This window comes from Cryptotermes secundus, unplaced genomic scaffold, assembly GCF_002891405.2.
Source record: "Cryptotermes secundus unplaced genomic scaffold, Csec_1.0 scaffold540, whole genome shotgun sequence".
Taxonomy (NCBI): domain Eukaryota; kingdom Metazoa; phylum Arthropoda; class Insecta; order Blattodea; family Kalotermitidae; genus Cryptotermes; species Cryptotermes secundus.
The window spans coordinates 752,788-771,286 of NW_019742447.1; the positions used below are offsets into that span (position 1 = coordinate 752,788).

The following is an 18,499-nucleotide window of genomic DNA, read 5'->3' on the forward strand; positions in this document are numbered from 1 at the left end:
AAAGAAACTAGTGAAATGCTACATTTGGAGCATGGCTTTGTATGGGGCTGAAACTTGGACACTTAGGGCAGTAGATCAGGAACACCTGGAAAGCTTCGAAATGTGGTGTTGGAGAAGAATGGAGAAGATCAGTTGGACCGATTATGTGAGAAATGAAGAAGTGTTATTTAGAGTCAGTGAGCAGAGGAATATCCTACATGAAATAAGAAAACGGAAGGCTAATTGGATTGGCCATATCTTACGCAGTAACTGCCTTCTAGAAGAAGTTACTGAAGGAAAGATAGAGGGGCAGATAGAAGTGACCAGAAGACGAGGAAGAAGAAGTAAGAAGATGCTGGATGACCTTGGGGACAGAAGAGGATATTCTCATTTGAAGGAGAAAGTTCTAGATCACATTAAGTGAAGAAACTGTTTTGGAAGAGACTGTGGACCTGCCGTCTGACAGATTACTAATGAATGAATGAATACTGCAGATGTCGTATGACTGATAACACGACAGAGGGTGTTTCTACTCGTTGTTAATACTCCTACAGTACCATCTAGTGGTAAAGTAAAAGGTAAAGTAAAGCTATCCCTGAGACGGGGGTCCCACATTATCTAGACAATCAGCTCAAAGGTGGTGGTAAGGCTGTCAGCCTTACGCGCTGGCCATGCTTTACTCCCCGGAAAATTATTACCATCTAGTGGTAGGAGATATAATTATATTAACTGCAATACAATTTATAAAAACTTTTAGTTTGATGTGCGTGACTTTTGATCTCCCTGTATAACACAATGTCAGCATTACTAGATCATTGCCACATTCACTGCCTAGCCTATTATTTTGGCAGAGTGAAGCATACTGTATACCAGTGTTGATCCCATCAGGTGATGGGCTATTACCACTGTGTACATTAATGTAATTTTTCCTTACAGATGTCACTCAAATGCAAAGAACCTTTAAGTGTGGCTCGCTGATGCATGAAACAACTTAAATATACAGTAACAGTCAACTATTTTTTGCTTGTTCTCTACCATTTTCATCTTGAATATAGTAAATTCAAAATTAAGTTTCTATGAAAAATGGTTGGCCTAACAGGTAAAAGCCCAGTGTGGGGAAATCACAGTAAATGTGTTAAAAACAGGATCTTGACTAGGTAAATCATAAACTGCAGTGATGTATTACATTGTGTGCAATGTATTAAATAAACAACTGGGAGATTCCATTTAAATTAATGGAGGAATAATTATAAAGTAAGTAAATATTCATACATATTCTGTGACAAATACAGTACATAGAGTCAGGGACATACACTGCATTAATATTAAAATAGGGTTTTCCATTAATAAAATACACACCCGTGAATATTTTGCTTTCTATCAGAAGCCACAATGTGTCACAAATTTCTTATCATGAGGGTACAAGTATTAAAAGTTAAATAATACAAAATATCCCTTCTAAAATAATGAAATTTAACTTGCTAGTAATAAAATATGTTACAAACAAAAGCAAACAATAAACCTCTAAAAATAAAATACACATGCAAACATAAACAAATGTGAATTCATATAACTGAATATCTGTACATAGGATCATAATGTACTGGTTATATTGTTATTAAGTTTAATTGAATTGATGTTAATTTCTACAGTGGAAAATATTACATTTAAACAGTTTCATTGTCTTTCAGTCATTTAATTCATATGAGTGACACACAGACAAATAGGCATCGGCACACTCATTGTAAGTTGTACAGTTTATGTTTGAAATAATGAACTGAGAGGAGTGAGCAGTTATTTATGAAATTATATGCAGCACAGGCCCTCGGTCAATGTCAGTTATTAATAGCCAACAATATGGGTTGTACTTCTTCAACAAAACAATATCTCAGATGAACATTTTCACTTGTAGGCTGTGAAACAGATAATATTTTATCTCCTCAGAAAGTACATAGTTTTGTATAACTAAATACACAGTGCTTGAATGTTCTGTTCTTTTACAAATATATCACAACACTCATCACTTTGCCTGACCTTGGTCATTTCCTCTTCAATATATCTTTTAAATGAATGAAAACTGAACTTAAAAATATAAACTTCCTTTACAACTGTCCTCTTCAAGAGGTGTTTATAGAGATTTTCTATGATAACTTACTGTACAAAATGAAGAATAAGGTAAAAAGACTAAACGTTTCAATGTTTATATGTGAATAACTATGAATATGGATGTTAAATTATGTCTCAAAAACATTTTTATTCTGTGGGAAGCACAGTATATAAAACTGGATGGGCCTTCAAAAAAATTTACTCTCTCACAATGAATGTCACCAACCTTCAGGAAAGAATTTTGTGTATTTATCTTCTGCATGACTGGTGACTGTAATGGACAAGATAGAAAACTGGAAAGCTTTCATGTCACAAACTTTAAGAAAAGAATTTTATGTATTTACCTTCTGCATGACTGGTGACTCTAATGGTCAAGAAAGAAAATTGGGAATTGCTAGTCATCTGAGAAACATAATGGTGATGTAACACACATCTGAAATGGATAATAACTATAACAATGCCTTCATTTATTTCTAAATTTCAAAATTCTGTATTATGTTTATGGTTCAGTGTAAGATTTATTTTACTGCTTTGTTTCTACGGAGCGTAATGTATTTCTGCGTAAATGTGCCACAATATTACTCGTACAATAACCAAAAGTGCGACCAGTAGATTTTCAATGAAAAAGTTGGCTATTACTCAAATGTCTAACACCTAGTGGATTAAAAGAAATCAAAATCCAGGCATATCTAATATATTTTGACTTTAAATGTCATCTTTCATATAAGTTAGAATTATTATCTTTTATTCTCTTTATTACAGGCGTTTTAATTTCAGTACTGTTACAATGGCCAAAATAACGCCAAATTGGCTTTTGAGTGGCTTCTACACAGTTCATTACTCAACTTCAAAACATGCAAAATGATACGTTGCTTTAATAAAGAGATGGAGGTGTCGGAAAGATATAATAAATTGTACTTTTAAAGGCGTAGGGGTATTTGAAGACAAGACTACAAATTAAAGAATAAGATATGTTGCTGTTCATTCGTTTATAGGTCTATTAAAGCATGTAACTTATGCAATGTAGTCTCAGTCTCTTAGCATTAACTCTATTTTCTACTACATTATGAAATGGATTTCAATAAAAAAATCTTAAGAGGTAACTGGAAAAAATGGATAAGAAGTTGTTAGCATACAAAGCTATGACGGCAATATTATAATGAGAGTAATAAACTTTTCAGTTATTCTTTTAGTTTCTCTCCACCTACTTTTATTCACACAACTAAGTAAAATATTTTGATCTGGTGTTATTAATGACACTGGGCAAAGGTAAAGATGTCTCTGTGCTTAGCTAATTGAGTACTATGCCATGAAGACATATGCAGGAGTGGATTAATAGATTCACGTTTTCTTGACCTTAGCACTAGTTGGAGGTGAGTGGTCGGCTCCATAGCCCATCCACTTTAGTCCCCGGTGCCCATTGGACAGAAGGCTGGTGGGCCCCAGAGCCGGTTTGGATGATGTTTAGAAGAGAAAATTCTTGACCTTACCAGAACAAAAACTCCAACCCTTCAGTCATCCAGCCCTTAGACAGTCTCTATACTGGCTGCACTATCCTGGCCCTTCTTAATGACATTACTATGTACACAAACAGTCTTTAATTACAAAGTATTTTTGTCCTATAATATATTTGGATCCGTATAAAATTATGACCTTAAATATTAATTCATGTGAGAGAGTAACTAATTCAACCAACTTAGAGCATACTGCACAAATTACCTTAATTCTGCTTCATGGTCCTGCACACGAATATCCTAATAGATAAAAAAAAATTAAAAGCATAAGCGTCCATGCAACTTATTTAACACAACAAAAGAATGTTATGCATTGTACAGTGCTCTTGCATTAAAGCTAATTTTATGGAAATACATAATGTAATTGGGTGTGTGTGTTAAAGAAGTATAATAGCTGAGCATCCAAATTAGGGTCCACCAAAGGTATTATTTAAAACTAAATTAAATTTCTGTCATGTCATGCAAGATGGAAATTAAAATCCAAAATTCTGATTTCATGGATCTGAAAAAGCAAATCACACTGTCAAATAGACATAACTGTATTTAAGGGTAACATAATTTCAAAATAAAAAGCAGATGCTGTGAAAATTTGTAAAAAAGATAAAGCTGTTCCTGTAACATGCCATGAAGGTCAAGAGGGTTGTAGGATATTGAGGCTCCCACATTTTCTAGACAACTGGCCCACAGATGGCAGTGAAAATTTGTACAGTTACAAAATTATCAACAAAGAATTGAAAGATTTTTCTATATTTTTCATCTCCATTCAGATTACTATTACTTAAAATTTGTTAAATTCTGAGAAATAAAAGTAATATCTTGTGTTCTTGCTTCAAGGTGTTTGTGAGCTTCTGTTCTGCCAATATTTCATCCTTTCTCTCTGCTACCAGAACAATAAAGCTCTGTACCTTCAGAAAGATGTTCATTGTAATGTTGTGTCCAAATAGAAATGCATTTATAACTGATATCATTACACTCGTATAACAATTACAGAAATGCAGTTCTGAATCTGATTAGAACAAAAAGTATATTTAAAGGTCCATACAGGCATTTCTTACACTGAAACCATCTTCTTTAATTTTTCACAAAACCTATTCATTGCAAAGAAAAAGTACACAGTGAAAACTATTACCTTACTAACATTTATTATATCTGTTTGTGAGAAGCGTTTTGATTTGGATATGTTTCATCAGATACAGATCAGTTTATGCCTTCAAGAGATACACTAGTTCTGAAAGACTGACATAACTGAAGTTTAATCAGGTACTCTCATATTAAGTGCAATCTTTATCATTCAGAAATAAGAGATTCTAAATTCCCTGGTACTACAGGGAGGGAAGCCATTTCTTTTCCCCACAGTAACAGATTATCATTCCATTAAGGGTTAATTTAATTCCCTCTGCAACCACATTTTAACATCAGGGTAATGGTATCAATGTCAAAAACAATGGGATCCTTGGCCAGCTGAAGCACGTGGATACAATGCTGCAATAATGGAACACAGCTGGTTGAAGTTAATCTAAATTCAACAAATGTATGGACACACACATGTTTCTAATGAATGGCATTTGTAATAAGAACATGAATGCCTACAAATGAAAAATAATTAAATAGAAGTTCTTCTATATAACATCAATATCCTTTTAGCTAACTAGTGCATACTGGCTTTGAAATAAAACAGGTACCTATGTCATAAAGATTCAAAACATGTTACTGTATCTACAGAATACAAACGCTACATTTCCTACTAATGCACACATCTTAAAAATTCCAAATTTTGTAGCTCAAATATCATAATATCTATAATAGAAGCTGGGTAGGATGATGGCTAAAATCAATCAAAGTGAGTCTTCCTGAGAGTGCGAATGACAAAACTGCCACAGCACCAAGTGGAAGCGCGAACTTTATTGTGTCTGTATTTGCAATTTGCACAATGTGTTGAATGGGTATTGTTATCTGCAACTGTAGTGTCATGCAATAGTACATTACCACTATGAGACAGATGACCCAGGTCCACTGCTCCCGGCAGCATGGAAAAGAACAATATCTCCTGTCAGTACCACACAATCCACACTATATCAAACTCTTATACTGTACTGCTTTGTTTCTAGCTGTTTTCAAATGTCTTTTAAACCATATGATTCTAATACTTGAGGGATCCCCAATACCTGGAAGTGCAGAGTTCTGAACTAACATGTTTGAGATATCAGTATCTCCACTTCTCCATTCTTCAACATAAAAGTGATTTTTGTTCCAAAAAAATACTCTGTCTTCAAAATTTGGCATCTTTAACATGAAACTACAATGCCATAAAAATTTATGCAATATAATATTGCTATGGAGTTCAATATGCTCCATATAGAATGCCTCATAAATAATAAAACCCCTAAAAAAAATTACTGTTCTGAATCCATGAACTCCATATTAACTTACTATCAAAACCCCAATAATTGTACAGTTACTACAGCACTGATGCTATTATGACTCACATATCAACACCATCACTCAATGCATTTTGTATGATCACAGTGGAGTTTGACCTTTGCCTCTGGGTGAAATCAGTGTGAACTGGGCAGATATGTTATAAATACTGTGCTAAGCCACTTGGTGGATTAAAAGTTACAACAGGACAGAGAGGTTTAAGCTATGGCTCATTTGTCTAAGCTAAATAAAACTGAGGATAATTTTGAAGACGATTACAAGTGAATTAAAAAATACAAAATATGCACTTAAAGCACTTCCACTAGACATTCAATATAAATTATATAGACTTCATTATGAAAAGAGATTACTACCAACCTGATATTACACGAATAAACTTTTTTCCTTCACAGTCCTTAGAAATGAAAGCAAAATGAATGTAATACATGTTCCTTATCCCTCTCATATATGTCTTTGCCTTAGGGCTACAAACAAACAAATTTCACATTGCATACAGAATTAACATCAATAAGTTGTTTATGTATATGTACAAAATTGAGATATCTTAAGATTCATGCTCTGATGTGATGTTAATGCCCACCTTGTTCATAATATAAAAATGGTGGGACTGTCTGCTTAGTTAACATTATAACTTCCATGTCTCTGTCTTTTAACAACCAACAAGATTAATTACACAGAAGTGCAACCATACGAAAACCCCAAGAATATTTTTATTAATTCTTTACTGTGATAGATCTCTTACAGACATTTCAGCATCAAATGAACCCACGTAAACTGTGGTAATTGGCGTGACTACCTCCCTCAGTATAAGGCTATAACTTTAAAGAATATTTACACAATAGTATGCAATACTGATCTTATTTTCTTTGGTGACTTCATATGAATTAAGCTCTGAAACTTAGTATACTCAAAAAATTAAATGGGTTCTAACAGTTCTTCTTATACTTTCCTTCTGTTTAATGCGAAAGAAAGAAAGAAACCGTTCTCTTTTGCTATCCTGTTCCATTAAAAATAAGAAGACTGTTACGTCTAAACATCAGCCATAGAAATACACGACAGGAAATGCATGTGTAAGAAATATGTAGTCTGAATGCATTTACAGAAACTATTTTTTTATTTAGGGCTCTATATTTTCTTCAATAAAAACTGCAAATTCATTAAAAAGATGAAGTTTCTGTGGCTGCATAATCATGTGAAAAGCAATCTTTATCATTAAAATAAAAACTGATGTGAAGTATCACATATGGAGGTGCCCAAATAATATTCTCCAAATTTTACCCCAAAGCTAAATACACCATAAATTAAAAATGTAAGAAGTCTGAAAAATACGTAATTGTTCCGCTTTATGGTAACACAGTAATTACATGTTACTCACAGAACACATATTTTGTATGGTAAACTGTCACAACACAAGCCTAGGCATGCCAAAAATATTGTAACAAAAACAAAACCAAATCAAAATTTGAAACAAAGAAAGAAATCTAATTCCTCACATGTAACACAACTCTCTTTTGCACACGGGATGTAAGTTTCATGTGAAAAGTTACAATAAACTGTCACTACATAAATCTTCAGGGCTCAAAATATTACAACATATTACGAATATTAAATTTTCTCTCTGGAAATACATTTGGTGTGGTCATCAAAATGGAGCATGGTCAGAATGGAAGAAAATCCATTGCTGGATATATTGAGAGCTGTGGTATAGTGGGAATTATAGTACAAGGCATCTGTAAGAAACAGGCATATAATGAAGGCTTTTGGGCTAGACTAATGTGAAACATTAGGGTTAGGAAGATAGTGATACCATAAAGGATGATAAGTTTTAATTTAAAAAAACTCAAAATTTTTATGCATCCTTGGCAGCAGCAATGTGTTGCCTTGCATATCTGTTTGTCCCCTCTTTTAATGCAATAATGTTAAAGGCCAAAGACATGAAACACTTCAAATGGAAAATACTTTCATCAATGGGCGATGAATGTTTTACATGATGGAACTTAAGTCTTATATCTGTAGATCAATAACAATGTTTATGCAAATTCTGAAAGTAGCAGCATGTTATTACATTACTTAACATCTGAGGCCAAAACACACTAATGTAATGTAATGTGAAAAGATCTCAAAGTGTTCAAAACAAGGACTTCCATGGACTTCCCTGAGAAACATGAAAGTAGCTGATACTTCCTCTAATATCAATTACACTAACCAAATCAGATGTCTCTACTCTAAAACCAGTTTAAAGCATTTTATTAATCAGATATATCTACAACATAATAGTGCTGATTTTAATTGCTGCTAATTGTAAAATTAAATACTGTGTCACTTACAAAAAGAAAGAGGTACTGTAATTTTTCAATGTCTGTCTAGAGATATGGTGGCTATGTCTAAATGAATTTGATTTAATTATGATATATAAATATTTATTTGAAAGAATTCTATACTGATTTTGTGACAATATAACCAACATATTAGTCATACTCTTACAACTGCCGTTGATTACATGGAAATCCTACATTACTAAACATCAGGTGGCAAAAAAAGTTTAAAAAAAGCAAAAGGTGTTCCTGAGATCCACGCAATACCCAGGAACCTAAGAATATCATATTACTTGTTACAAGTTATTAATGGCTGCAAATATTATGGTAGTTCTGATGCAATATGAATAGAATGAATTTTGTATTTCATAAGTATAGCAGTGAGATCAATATTCTGATTTAATGAAAATATCCATGATTACTAAGGCAATACTGATAGTGCTTGTTTATTACTGGTGGGAGCGCAAACTGGCTTTTAACTGCATCATCAGTAATTGCTACTGTGAGTCTGACACTCACACCTCATCCTTTGCAAATATAATGAATAATGACTAAGTGCAGAACTGTCGAACAAGATTGAGAATGCACATACTTGTACTACCAGACAAGTACTCTACTAATTTTGCTACCAATCTCCTAACTAATTTTAGACTTTCTGTTCTTAAATGAAAGACCCCATACAGCATATGAACCAACAATGGAAAGTCAACTGCCTTGCTAATAAAGGTTTTGAATTGCCAACATGAAAAGTTTAACTCTGAAGTCTTAAGAGGTAAATTTTCCAACACTCAACCAATGTATCTTTCAGATAACAGTGAGTATTTTGCAAATAATAATACATGACATACCAACTGTTGTTCTTTGTCCTTCAATAAATCCATGTTATTGCAGTTATTTCACACCCGCAACCAACTCAATATGGGTTTTCTCTCCTTCGGTTGCTGTTTCATAGTAAGCTGCATCTCTGGCAGTTAGAAATAAGAAAAACTTCTCTATTAAATTACATAACAGTGGCTAATGAGTCTGCATTCATTCGGTACCAGGCAGCATATCAAAGATATGTGATAAATTTCAATGACATGAAAAGGATAGTGACTGCAACGCATAGAGAATTGATAAGCAACAAATGTCCAAAGCACCATTTCAGCAAGAGCTCATAGCAATTACTTCATAATCATCTGAACATAATAATCCAATAAAAGTTTTGGAGTAAGAGATTCATTTCACTGACAATGCCCATATTCTCAATTAGAACATCAGCCAGTACCACTTGGATGAAACCGTACACATTTAGTGTGAAAATTATATTTACTGCCAATGCAAACAATGTAAAATAAGGTCACTGCAGGCAGGGTTCTTTCAAGAGACAAGTAAAATCCATTCAGTAGCCTCAGTGGCATGTAAGAAGCCATAATCACCATTCAGTGATGAGAATGCAATCCCAAAATAAGCTTTATAGTGATAATTAATGCGAAGGAACATCAGAATGAAAGGCAGAAGAAAAAGAATGACTCCAATGAAACCTGCACAAATGCAGTTTACACATTTCATGGTTCAGGACAAGAATGCAGTAGAAGTTAAGGACCATGTCATTCAACAGACCAACAAACTGTATCATTAAAGAGGAAGATCAAGCAACACAGATGCTAATGGCTAAACATGTCTATGCATACAAACCTACAAGAATACAAACAAAATAGTAAACAAAAATTACTGAAGACTGGGCTATTCAACAAAAATTTCTTCTTGTGATTACATGTAGAGTGAACTTATATAAGAATAACAGAACAGCAACATGTGCATTCAATTAAATTTGCTCAAGTGATCTGCCATATAAAAGTGGGCTATCAAATGTTTGACAACAGTCTCTGCCTTCGTCATCAGGGACTGACATGATGACATGTCATTACGTTTTATAACCACAGAGTACTTGTATGTTCTCTGCTGTGAGGTATAAATATGTGTGGTTGTGTCATTCATCTCCTGATGATGGAGACTGAGTCTCCAAAACATGGCATGCAGATGCTTGAGAAGACTTCGGTGTGTGTAGCTGCCATGAAAGCTTAAAATCGTATATATGTATTCTTAACAAAATGGTACAAGAAATCGTTATTTAATTTTACACCATTAGAATTCTGACAGTGGCTAGCTCAGGCATATATGAGAAAACTTTATGTTCCCAATATGCAAACTGAACAGAAGAGTATCTAAAAAACTGAATGTCAGGGCACTGTCATATGGAGTGCCCATGCTTCAAAAAACACAAATATTAAGTAGCTTATCACTATGGGAAGCAAGGCATATGCTTGCCTTTTGATAACATGGAGACTTTATAATCATTTAAGGATTCTGTACCAATTACAGTGAACTCCCAGTTATCTAGCATTCAAGGAACCAGAATTCTCAAACAACCAAGCAAAAAATTTCAGATAATTTACCATATATATATATAAAAGGGAAAAAGTGCTATGTGTGTGTGTGTTCACCTAACATACAGTAGTTCTCCTAGCCACAACCTGCAGCACTGATCATCATCTTGTCTCACACAACTGCCCCTACAGTAGCAACTAGTTGAATGTGCCCTTGCTACAGTAAATTCAAAGTACCTCATTCATCTGCAGTACACTTAATTTCAACTGTCTTTTATTCACCTCACGTTCAACACTTGTTTACTAGACCGTACTGTATTGGATTTCTGTGGGTGTTTTTCTCATGCAACTGCCAGATTGATGTAACTAGCACTCTACACTCCCACATTATTTAACTAGGAGTTTACTGTGCTGTGATTATGTACCTGATGAGTATCAATGACTGCAATGAAAGAATTAACATCAGAAGACATAAAAAAATCATGGACAAACCTCCCACAGAACTGCATGGTCCACTAAAAATCCATCACCCATTTGGCTCAACAATCAGTGATGATGAAGAAAGTCGTCTTTTGGGTTTAGGCGCTGTGTATTCTTAGTTTTGAATGGCTGCATTCCAGCCATTCACCTGCTCTGAAGATGGAGGCGATACGTTTCTCCGAAACGTCGGCCAAAACGAAGAATACACGGCGCCTAAACCCAGAAGACGACTTTCTTCATAAGTCATCGCCATGAAAACCTCAAAACTTACATAATCAGTGATGATGTTTTTAACATTCTATATCCCAATAGTAGATACAGATATGGCATGTTGTCACAAAATACTGTATAGTGAGGAGAGTACTTTGCATCTTATGGGTACAACCAATACTACGTACATAAATAGACAGGTTACAGAACAGAAAGCTGCACTTGCATGAATACTCTCAATGTAGTGATATTCAATTCAATGGCAGTGAATAACAAGAAAATGGTAGATGGTATCAAGAGGGTAAGATAAACCCTTAAATATCGACCACTCTTGCTTTAGTTACATCTACTGTAAGGACCGTATAAGCCTTGAACACTTGGCTGGAGATATAAAAATAATTACAACAGTAATACTACTGCCTTGACATTTCAAAATATTAGTGAAAATGCTTTTGCATTCAATGGATCAGTAAACATCACAGAACAATAATACTAGAGAGGTTCAAAATAAGCAGCTGTATGCAATATTACTCACATGCAATTGAGTCTCTTTCAACATTCTGTAGTCACATGAGTGTTCTCTAACATGCTGGTAAGAATACCATAATGTGGCATTTGCATACAAAGGAATAAGGGATTATAAACATTCATAATCTGATGATACAGAATATTCACACACAATGAAAATATAAAGCATCATAATAATCTTACCAAACTTCAACTCCACTCTAGGTCAGACCTGACCAATGAAGAAATCTGATTAATTAAATAATACAGTTATCTCTAACCACAAGTAATACTCAGTAACATGAATGGAAATATCTTATTTGTATTGTGTGTTGAGTTTATCAATATGTGGAATAACAAAATCTAATATTTCGGGTAGGGTTTCATATTTATGTTACTGGTATAATGCACAGAGTCTAATGGAATAAAGTTAAAGCAAAAAAGTATTTCAGCCATTAATGGAACCTCAGGGACCTTAAATATTATAGCCTATTCCACTGTACTTCATATTCACACTGGAATCAATTTACATCCATCAAACACAATTTTCTGATATATAATTAACACATCAGAATGTAATTTATTACATGTTAATAATGCACCACAAAGCCTGTAAACTGATTCCAATTTGAAACTCAAAAAGAGTTTTAAAAGTAACAAAATGGTCATTACCTGGTGATGCATTTTAAATGCCTACAGAAAATTTGTGTGCAAATGTCCTATGAAAATGTTTATTATCAATCAGGCCACACAATTCCGGTATAAACACACCATGTATTTCCATGCACTACATGTTTCAGACTATTGTAGCCATCATCAGGTACACAGAGCTTTTACAATCCTATGAAAATCTTAATTCTAAGACATGACTCAATCCACTGTCATCAAATCAATTGTATTCAGAAATGAATTATGATGCATACAAGGTGAAAAAAGGAGCCGAGATAGCCTAGTCAGTATAGTGACTAGCTACAGGCTGGACAACCGAGGGGTCAGAGTTCGAGTCCAGGTAGGTTCAAGAATTTTCTCTTCTCTGCATCATCCAGACCGGCTCTGGGGGCCCACCCAACCTCCTATCCAATGGTTACAGGGGCCTCTTTTTCTGGGGGTAAAGCGGCCTGGGCATGAAGCTGACCACTTACCTCCAGCTAGTGCTGAGGTCAAGAAAAAGTGGATCTATACATCCACTCCCCCATATGCCTTCATGGCGTAGTGCTTAATTAGTTAAGCACAGGGACAACTTTATCTTTTACAAAGGGGGAAAAAACCTACACCACAAGACACCTAGAATTTGTATTACAACACTTACAACATGAACTAGTAGTAACGAGTATGTTTAATAATATTGTCATGTGTTGGGTGTATAACGCGACAAATAACTTCACGCCTTATTGGATATAGCAAATTTTATTTCACACTCGCTCTTACAACCACACCTTTTACAATCTGACAATTACTGCCATCAGCAGTATCACAAATGATAGACTCCAAATAGCAGTATCACAAATGATAGACTCCAAATGCTAGACTACAATTGACTGGTTGACTGCCTGGCTAACTCGAACTCGTAACTCATAACTGCTGCCTTGAGAACTGTTTTTGGCGACTGTGTAGTTCCTTATAAACCCTCAGCTGGACAACGGGAAAACAGTTACGTAATAGGCACCACTGTTGTCTGGTGCTGTGTTTACAGGTGTTACTGGCAACACTGTCGGGAGTTGTTTACGGCTGCATAGCAACCGCAGCATCCCTTGGCCACGTCACCGCTGGCGGGGTAGGGGAAGGAGAGTTGACTTGCCTATTACCCTAGTAATGATAGCGCAACACGTCACAATATTATAGCTTACCAGGCAACTGTTGAAACAGACTGTAATAAAATGTCAATGGAAATGAATATGGACCTTACAATTAGTCTTGTCAGAACCTGTGTTTTCTATATAAGTTCTGTGAGTTTGTGAAGATGATATATTAATACAATTATTGACTTTTTGGACATTACCCATTGTGCTGTTTTTTTATTTAAAAACGTTTCGGAGACTGGGCACTGTCTCCATCCTCAGGTAAAAGCCTACTCACTTCAGCACAATTAATACATCTGGTCCTTATCTCCAGAGGTAAAGTAAAATGATAAAACTGAAGAATGTCATCAAACTGGAAGGTTACACAGGAAATCAGTATATCAATTTTAGACAGCTATGAATAATATGTAATATGTAATATGACGATAAAGCCAAAGGAGAAACAGCAAGGATGAGAATTTGACTCAGTAATAAAGGACGTAAAATACATCTATAATACAAATAACAGAGATTATGTTACACAACTGAACCTAAATTCTCTAACAATTCTGAACAATGTTTTGACTTCAGTACAGCTTCAAACCTCACTTCGGGCATTCCTCAGCACTAAGAATAGCTAGAACTAACTCATTTGCTTATACAGTTGATTCATCAATAGCTGAGGCTCTTAGATGTCTTCCATTCACCTTATTCCATCTTAATAATGGTTACTTGTGCATTCAATTTGCTCTAAAAATAGAAGCTGAAAAACTCAACAGAATTAAGTAAAATAATGATTGGGTACCATACACATAAACTGTTCATTTTAACAACTCCACAAGGTTTTCTTATTGTTTTCCTCATCAGTAACGCCAGGCAAATGACAGGACAGTACCTCACTTAGGTCATGACTGCTTACTTTCAAATCCTTTCCAGTTCATCATTCATCTGTCACTCTAACATTTGATGCTTTACCATTTCAATATCAAAAAAGCTGTTAGACAACCCCCCACCCCCCTTTCCAGAACCCTACTTCAGCTCCACTTCAAATATAAGAGTTATGGTTGAGTTATATCCCCACATAACAATTTTGAAACATATAGAATTGATGTATTCTAAAAAACTATCTGGAATCTGACGATGACTATTGAATATAATGTCACGTGTTGGGTGTATGTCATGCGACAAATAACTTCATGCCGTTCTGGATCTAGCGAATTTATTCCACATTTGCTTGTACACTTATACAATTCACAATTACACAATTACTTCTGCTGGAGTCACTGCCATTCACTTGATACAACTCAATAACAATGGACTTCAACTCACTCTGGCAAATGTTAGACTGCAACTGACTGGTTACTCTCTCTCACTGACAAATACTCCTGTTATGTACGAGGTGCATTCCATATATAATGCCTCCTATTTTTAATAAAAACTATAACAGATATAGAAAGCATAATAACGCAGTTAAATAGAGCAAGATTTCAGCTACTTACAGTTATTTTTTCACATGATCACCATTCGTTATGCACTTTTGCCAGCAATGAACAAGAGCCTGTATGCTGTGTCTGTAAAAGTCTGCGCCAGCAGAGGCTAACCACTTTCTTACAGCTGCAATGACAGCATCGTTGTCTGGAAAATGTTGTCCACGTAGTCCATCTTTCATAGGCCCAAAGAGATGGCAGTCTGAAAGTGCTAAATCGGGGCTGTAAGGTGGATGTGGTAGGACAGTCCAGTCAAACTTTGCAATTTGTGCGGTGATTGCCAAACTGGTATGGGGTCTAGCGTTATCGTGTTGCAAGCGAAAGGTTGTCTGCTTTCAGCTTAGTCAGCGTCGTCTTGTAGCATTCAGAATTGATGGTCTAACCAGGCTCCAGGAAATCCAACAAAATCACACCCCACCTATCCCAAAAGACCGTGCACATCACTTTCCCTGCTGTGTCTTGAACTTCTTTTTTCTTGGGGGATACAGATGTTGCCACTCCATGGACTGTCTTTTGGATTCCGGCTCGTAGTAGTGACACCACGTCTCATCTCCGGTGACAATGCTGTCCAGAAACTTGTCACCTTCGGCCTCAAACTGGTGCAACAGGTCCTGACAGACTTCCATGCAATGAGTTTTGTGGTCCTGTGCAAGCATCCATGGGACCCACCTGGAACAAACTTTGCAATAATCCAGCTTCCCCAACATCGTTTCCAATGCATTACAGCTGATATTAAGCCATGCACACAGTTCCCTGGTCGTTATCCGCCGATCTGTATGGTTGAGCTGATCAAGGCGCTGTTCATTGTGAGGACTGGCAGCTGAACAGGGACGCCGAGGGTGTGCTTTGTTGTGCACTTCACTTCCGCCACTGTTGAAACGCACTACCCACCATCTCACTGTGCTCACATCCACTGTATCATCTTCATACACCTTTAGCAAGTGTCGATGGATGTAAATGGGTGCAATTTGTTTAGCAGTGAGAAATTCAATAACACATCTCTCTTTCGTATGCACATCTATGTCAGACGCCATTTTGGTAGACTGCTCTGCTGTTGCTATCCACTGCACGACAACCAAACTAAGAGTACATTGGCGGGAAGGTTCAACCTTTACTATAACACCACCAACATCCAGCTCAGACATTACAGATTAACACAAAAAAATAGGAGGCATTATATACGGAATGCCCTTTGTAGCTTCCGCACTGACAACACAGAAAATAGTTATGTGATAGCTACCACTGTTGCATAACATCGTGTTTACATGCATTGCTGGGGAATGCTGCCGAGAGTTGTTTATTGCTGCGTAGTAACCGCAGTGTCCCCTGTTACGTCACAATGGGAAGTGTTGTTACGTGACCGCGGGAGGAAACAGAGTGTTGCGTGATAATGGGAGGAGTGAGGGTATGTGACATCACTCATGGAAATGCAGAGTTCACATGACCCCTACTTCCTGCTGCGCTATCCACGTCACAATAATCATAATATAATATGAAGAAAACTGCTCTTTTGGATGTGCTCATAAGCCCCTTGCCTGAGGGCTAAGTCAGATTTTAGAAGTGAAAATATAGAAATGTATACTATGAAAATTCAAGTTGAGCATGGCCTCTGAATTTACCTGCAGAACTCAGAAAAGCAGTAAACATAAAGTTGTGCCTGCACTGAATTAAGTACCACGTCATCAAGACATATGGGGAAATGGATGTATAACTCCATGCAAGCTTAACCTTAGAATTAGATTAAGGTGAGTGGTCAGCTTCATTCCTGGGAAAAGAGCGCCTCGTACCCAGTGGATATAAGGCTGTACAGGATCAGTAGTTGGTCTTCACATTGTGTGGGGGAGAAAGTTCTCTTGCCAGTCAGGAATTGAAACCTTATTCCTTGAGTGCCAAGCCTGTAATCTATCTTCCATTCTAACTTAGTTACATCAGCTCTACACAGCAAAGTATTGCATAACATAACTGTCAATGATTCAAGATATCAAGACCATAGAAAATATTATGTGATGGGTAAAACAGTGACAAATTTCAAGAAATAATGAAAAGCACACAGGTGAAGTGAGGTATTCATTTTGATCTGTATTTTGAGTGGCACAAATTATTTCTGACAGGTTTTAATAATTCAAAGATGGATCCTGTTATGGCTGACTTTCCGTATCATCTGATTATGATAAATTAAATTCATAAATTATTAACAAACAATTTTCATAAGAGCTACAGAAACATTTATGGCACTGCAGCATAGGTTATGGAGTAGTCCATTCATAGCACTGTTAACGATTTTATGTTGTAGGAAGAAGACAGTATAGTGGATATACAAATCATGCAACAAATAAAATCAAAATGAATTAAAGATAGTCTATCTATAATGGAAACAAAACACTGCATCAAAATTTAATGCTTACTGTCCTAATAAGTCCTTGTAATGAGCCATTACACCATTCTATTAAAGAACTAAAGTCCCAGACTTGTCCCAGGGAAGCACTCAGAGATCCCATCCCCAATCCAGAAAGTAAAGATTTCTTGAAGTGCCACAAAAGTTATGAATCTTGATTTGGCTAATAATATTGGGGTCATTTGAATTCACTACAGAGACACCGGAGAAAACTGCATAATGAGGAACTTAACAACTTGCACTCTTCACCAGATGTTATTATGATTATTACATTGTGGAAGATGCAATGGTCAAGGCATGTAGGGAACAGAAATGCATACAAAGTTTAAGTAGGAAAATTCAACGTTTAGAAGCCACCTGAAAGAACAAGGCATACATGGGAAGTTAACACGAACATTTATGGCCCAGACCTTTTCCACATAATAAATATTTCTAGTAGGCTAAATGGGTATCCACTCTGCCCTTATTTTTTAATATTATTAATTGTTTTCCTAATTCACAACAAGATTAGTCTTTCACCATTTGTGTCTAAAGTGTTTCTCTAGACATCAAAGAATGTTAATTACAACTGAACCACCCACTTCTAAATGGAAATTCTGCCTCCTTAGATTCTGCTTGAGGTTACAAAAATCCTGGAATATTTCGTTTCCTCCAAGTAGCCATTCTTAATTTTTTGGCCAAGAAATCATTTTACAAGGCAGAAATATCTAATGATGCTTCAAGAACGCCCATGCTTATGTCATCTACTATCTCATAAAATATACACCCCCACATTTCCAGTCTTACTAAACTATTTACAAATTTTTATTAAAAATCTCAATACAAAGATGAAGATAATGGCTATAAAACAATTCTCTAAATATCAGAAAACATTATAAATTTCCATGATTTATTCTAACCGTCTTACAGTGCATACATTT

The 18,499-nt window shown here is 35.7% G+C and overlaps 1 protein-coding gene across 8 annotated transcripts in view; it reads right to left on the reverse strand.

Moving 5' to 3' along the window:
* The window catches only part of LOC111873212 (rho guanine nucleotide exchange factor 7), a 94,033-nt gene that overhangs the window by 13,805 nt on the left and 61,729 nt on the right, over positions 1-18,499 (reverse strand). For 5 of the 8 annotated variants that reach the window (XM_033755008.1, XM_033755007.1, XM_023867732.2 and 2 more), the window contains exon 12: positions 5,586-5,612. The exons of 1 other annotated variant lie outside the window; for it this stretch is intronic. In XM_033755008.1, the coding sequence (XP_033610899.1) occupies positions 5,586-5,612 (27 nt within the window). Of the gene's footprint in view, positions 1-5,585; positions 5,613-9,201; positions 9,318-12,123; positions 12,152-18,499 lie in introns of those variants that run through there. 2 more of the 8 variants (XM_023867735.2, XM_023867736.2) reach the window with 2 other exon arrangements.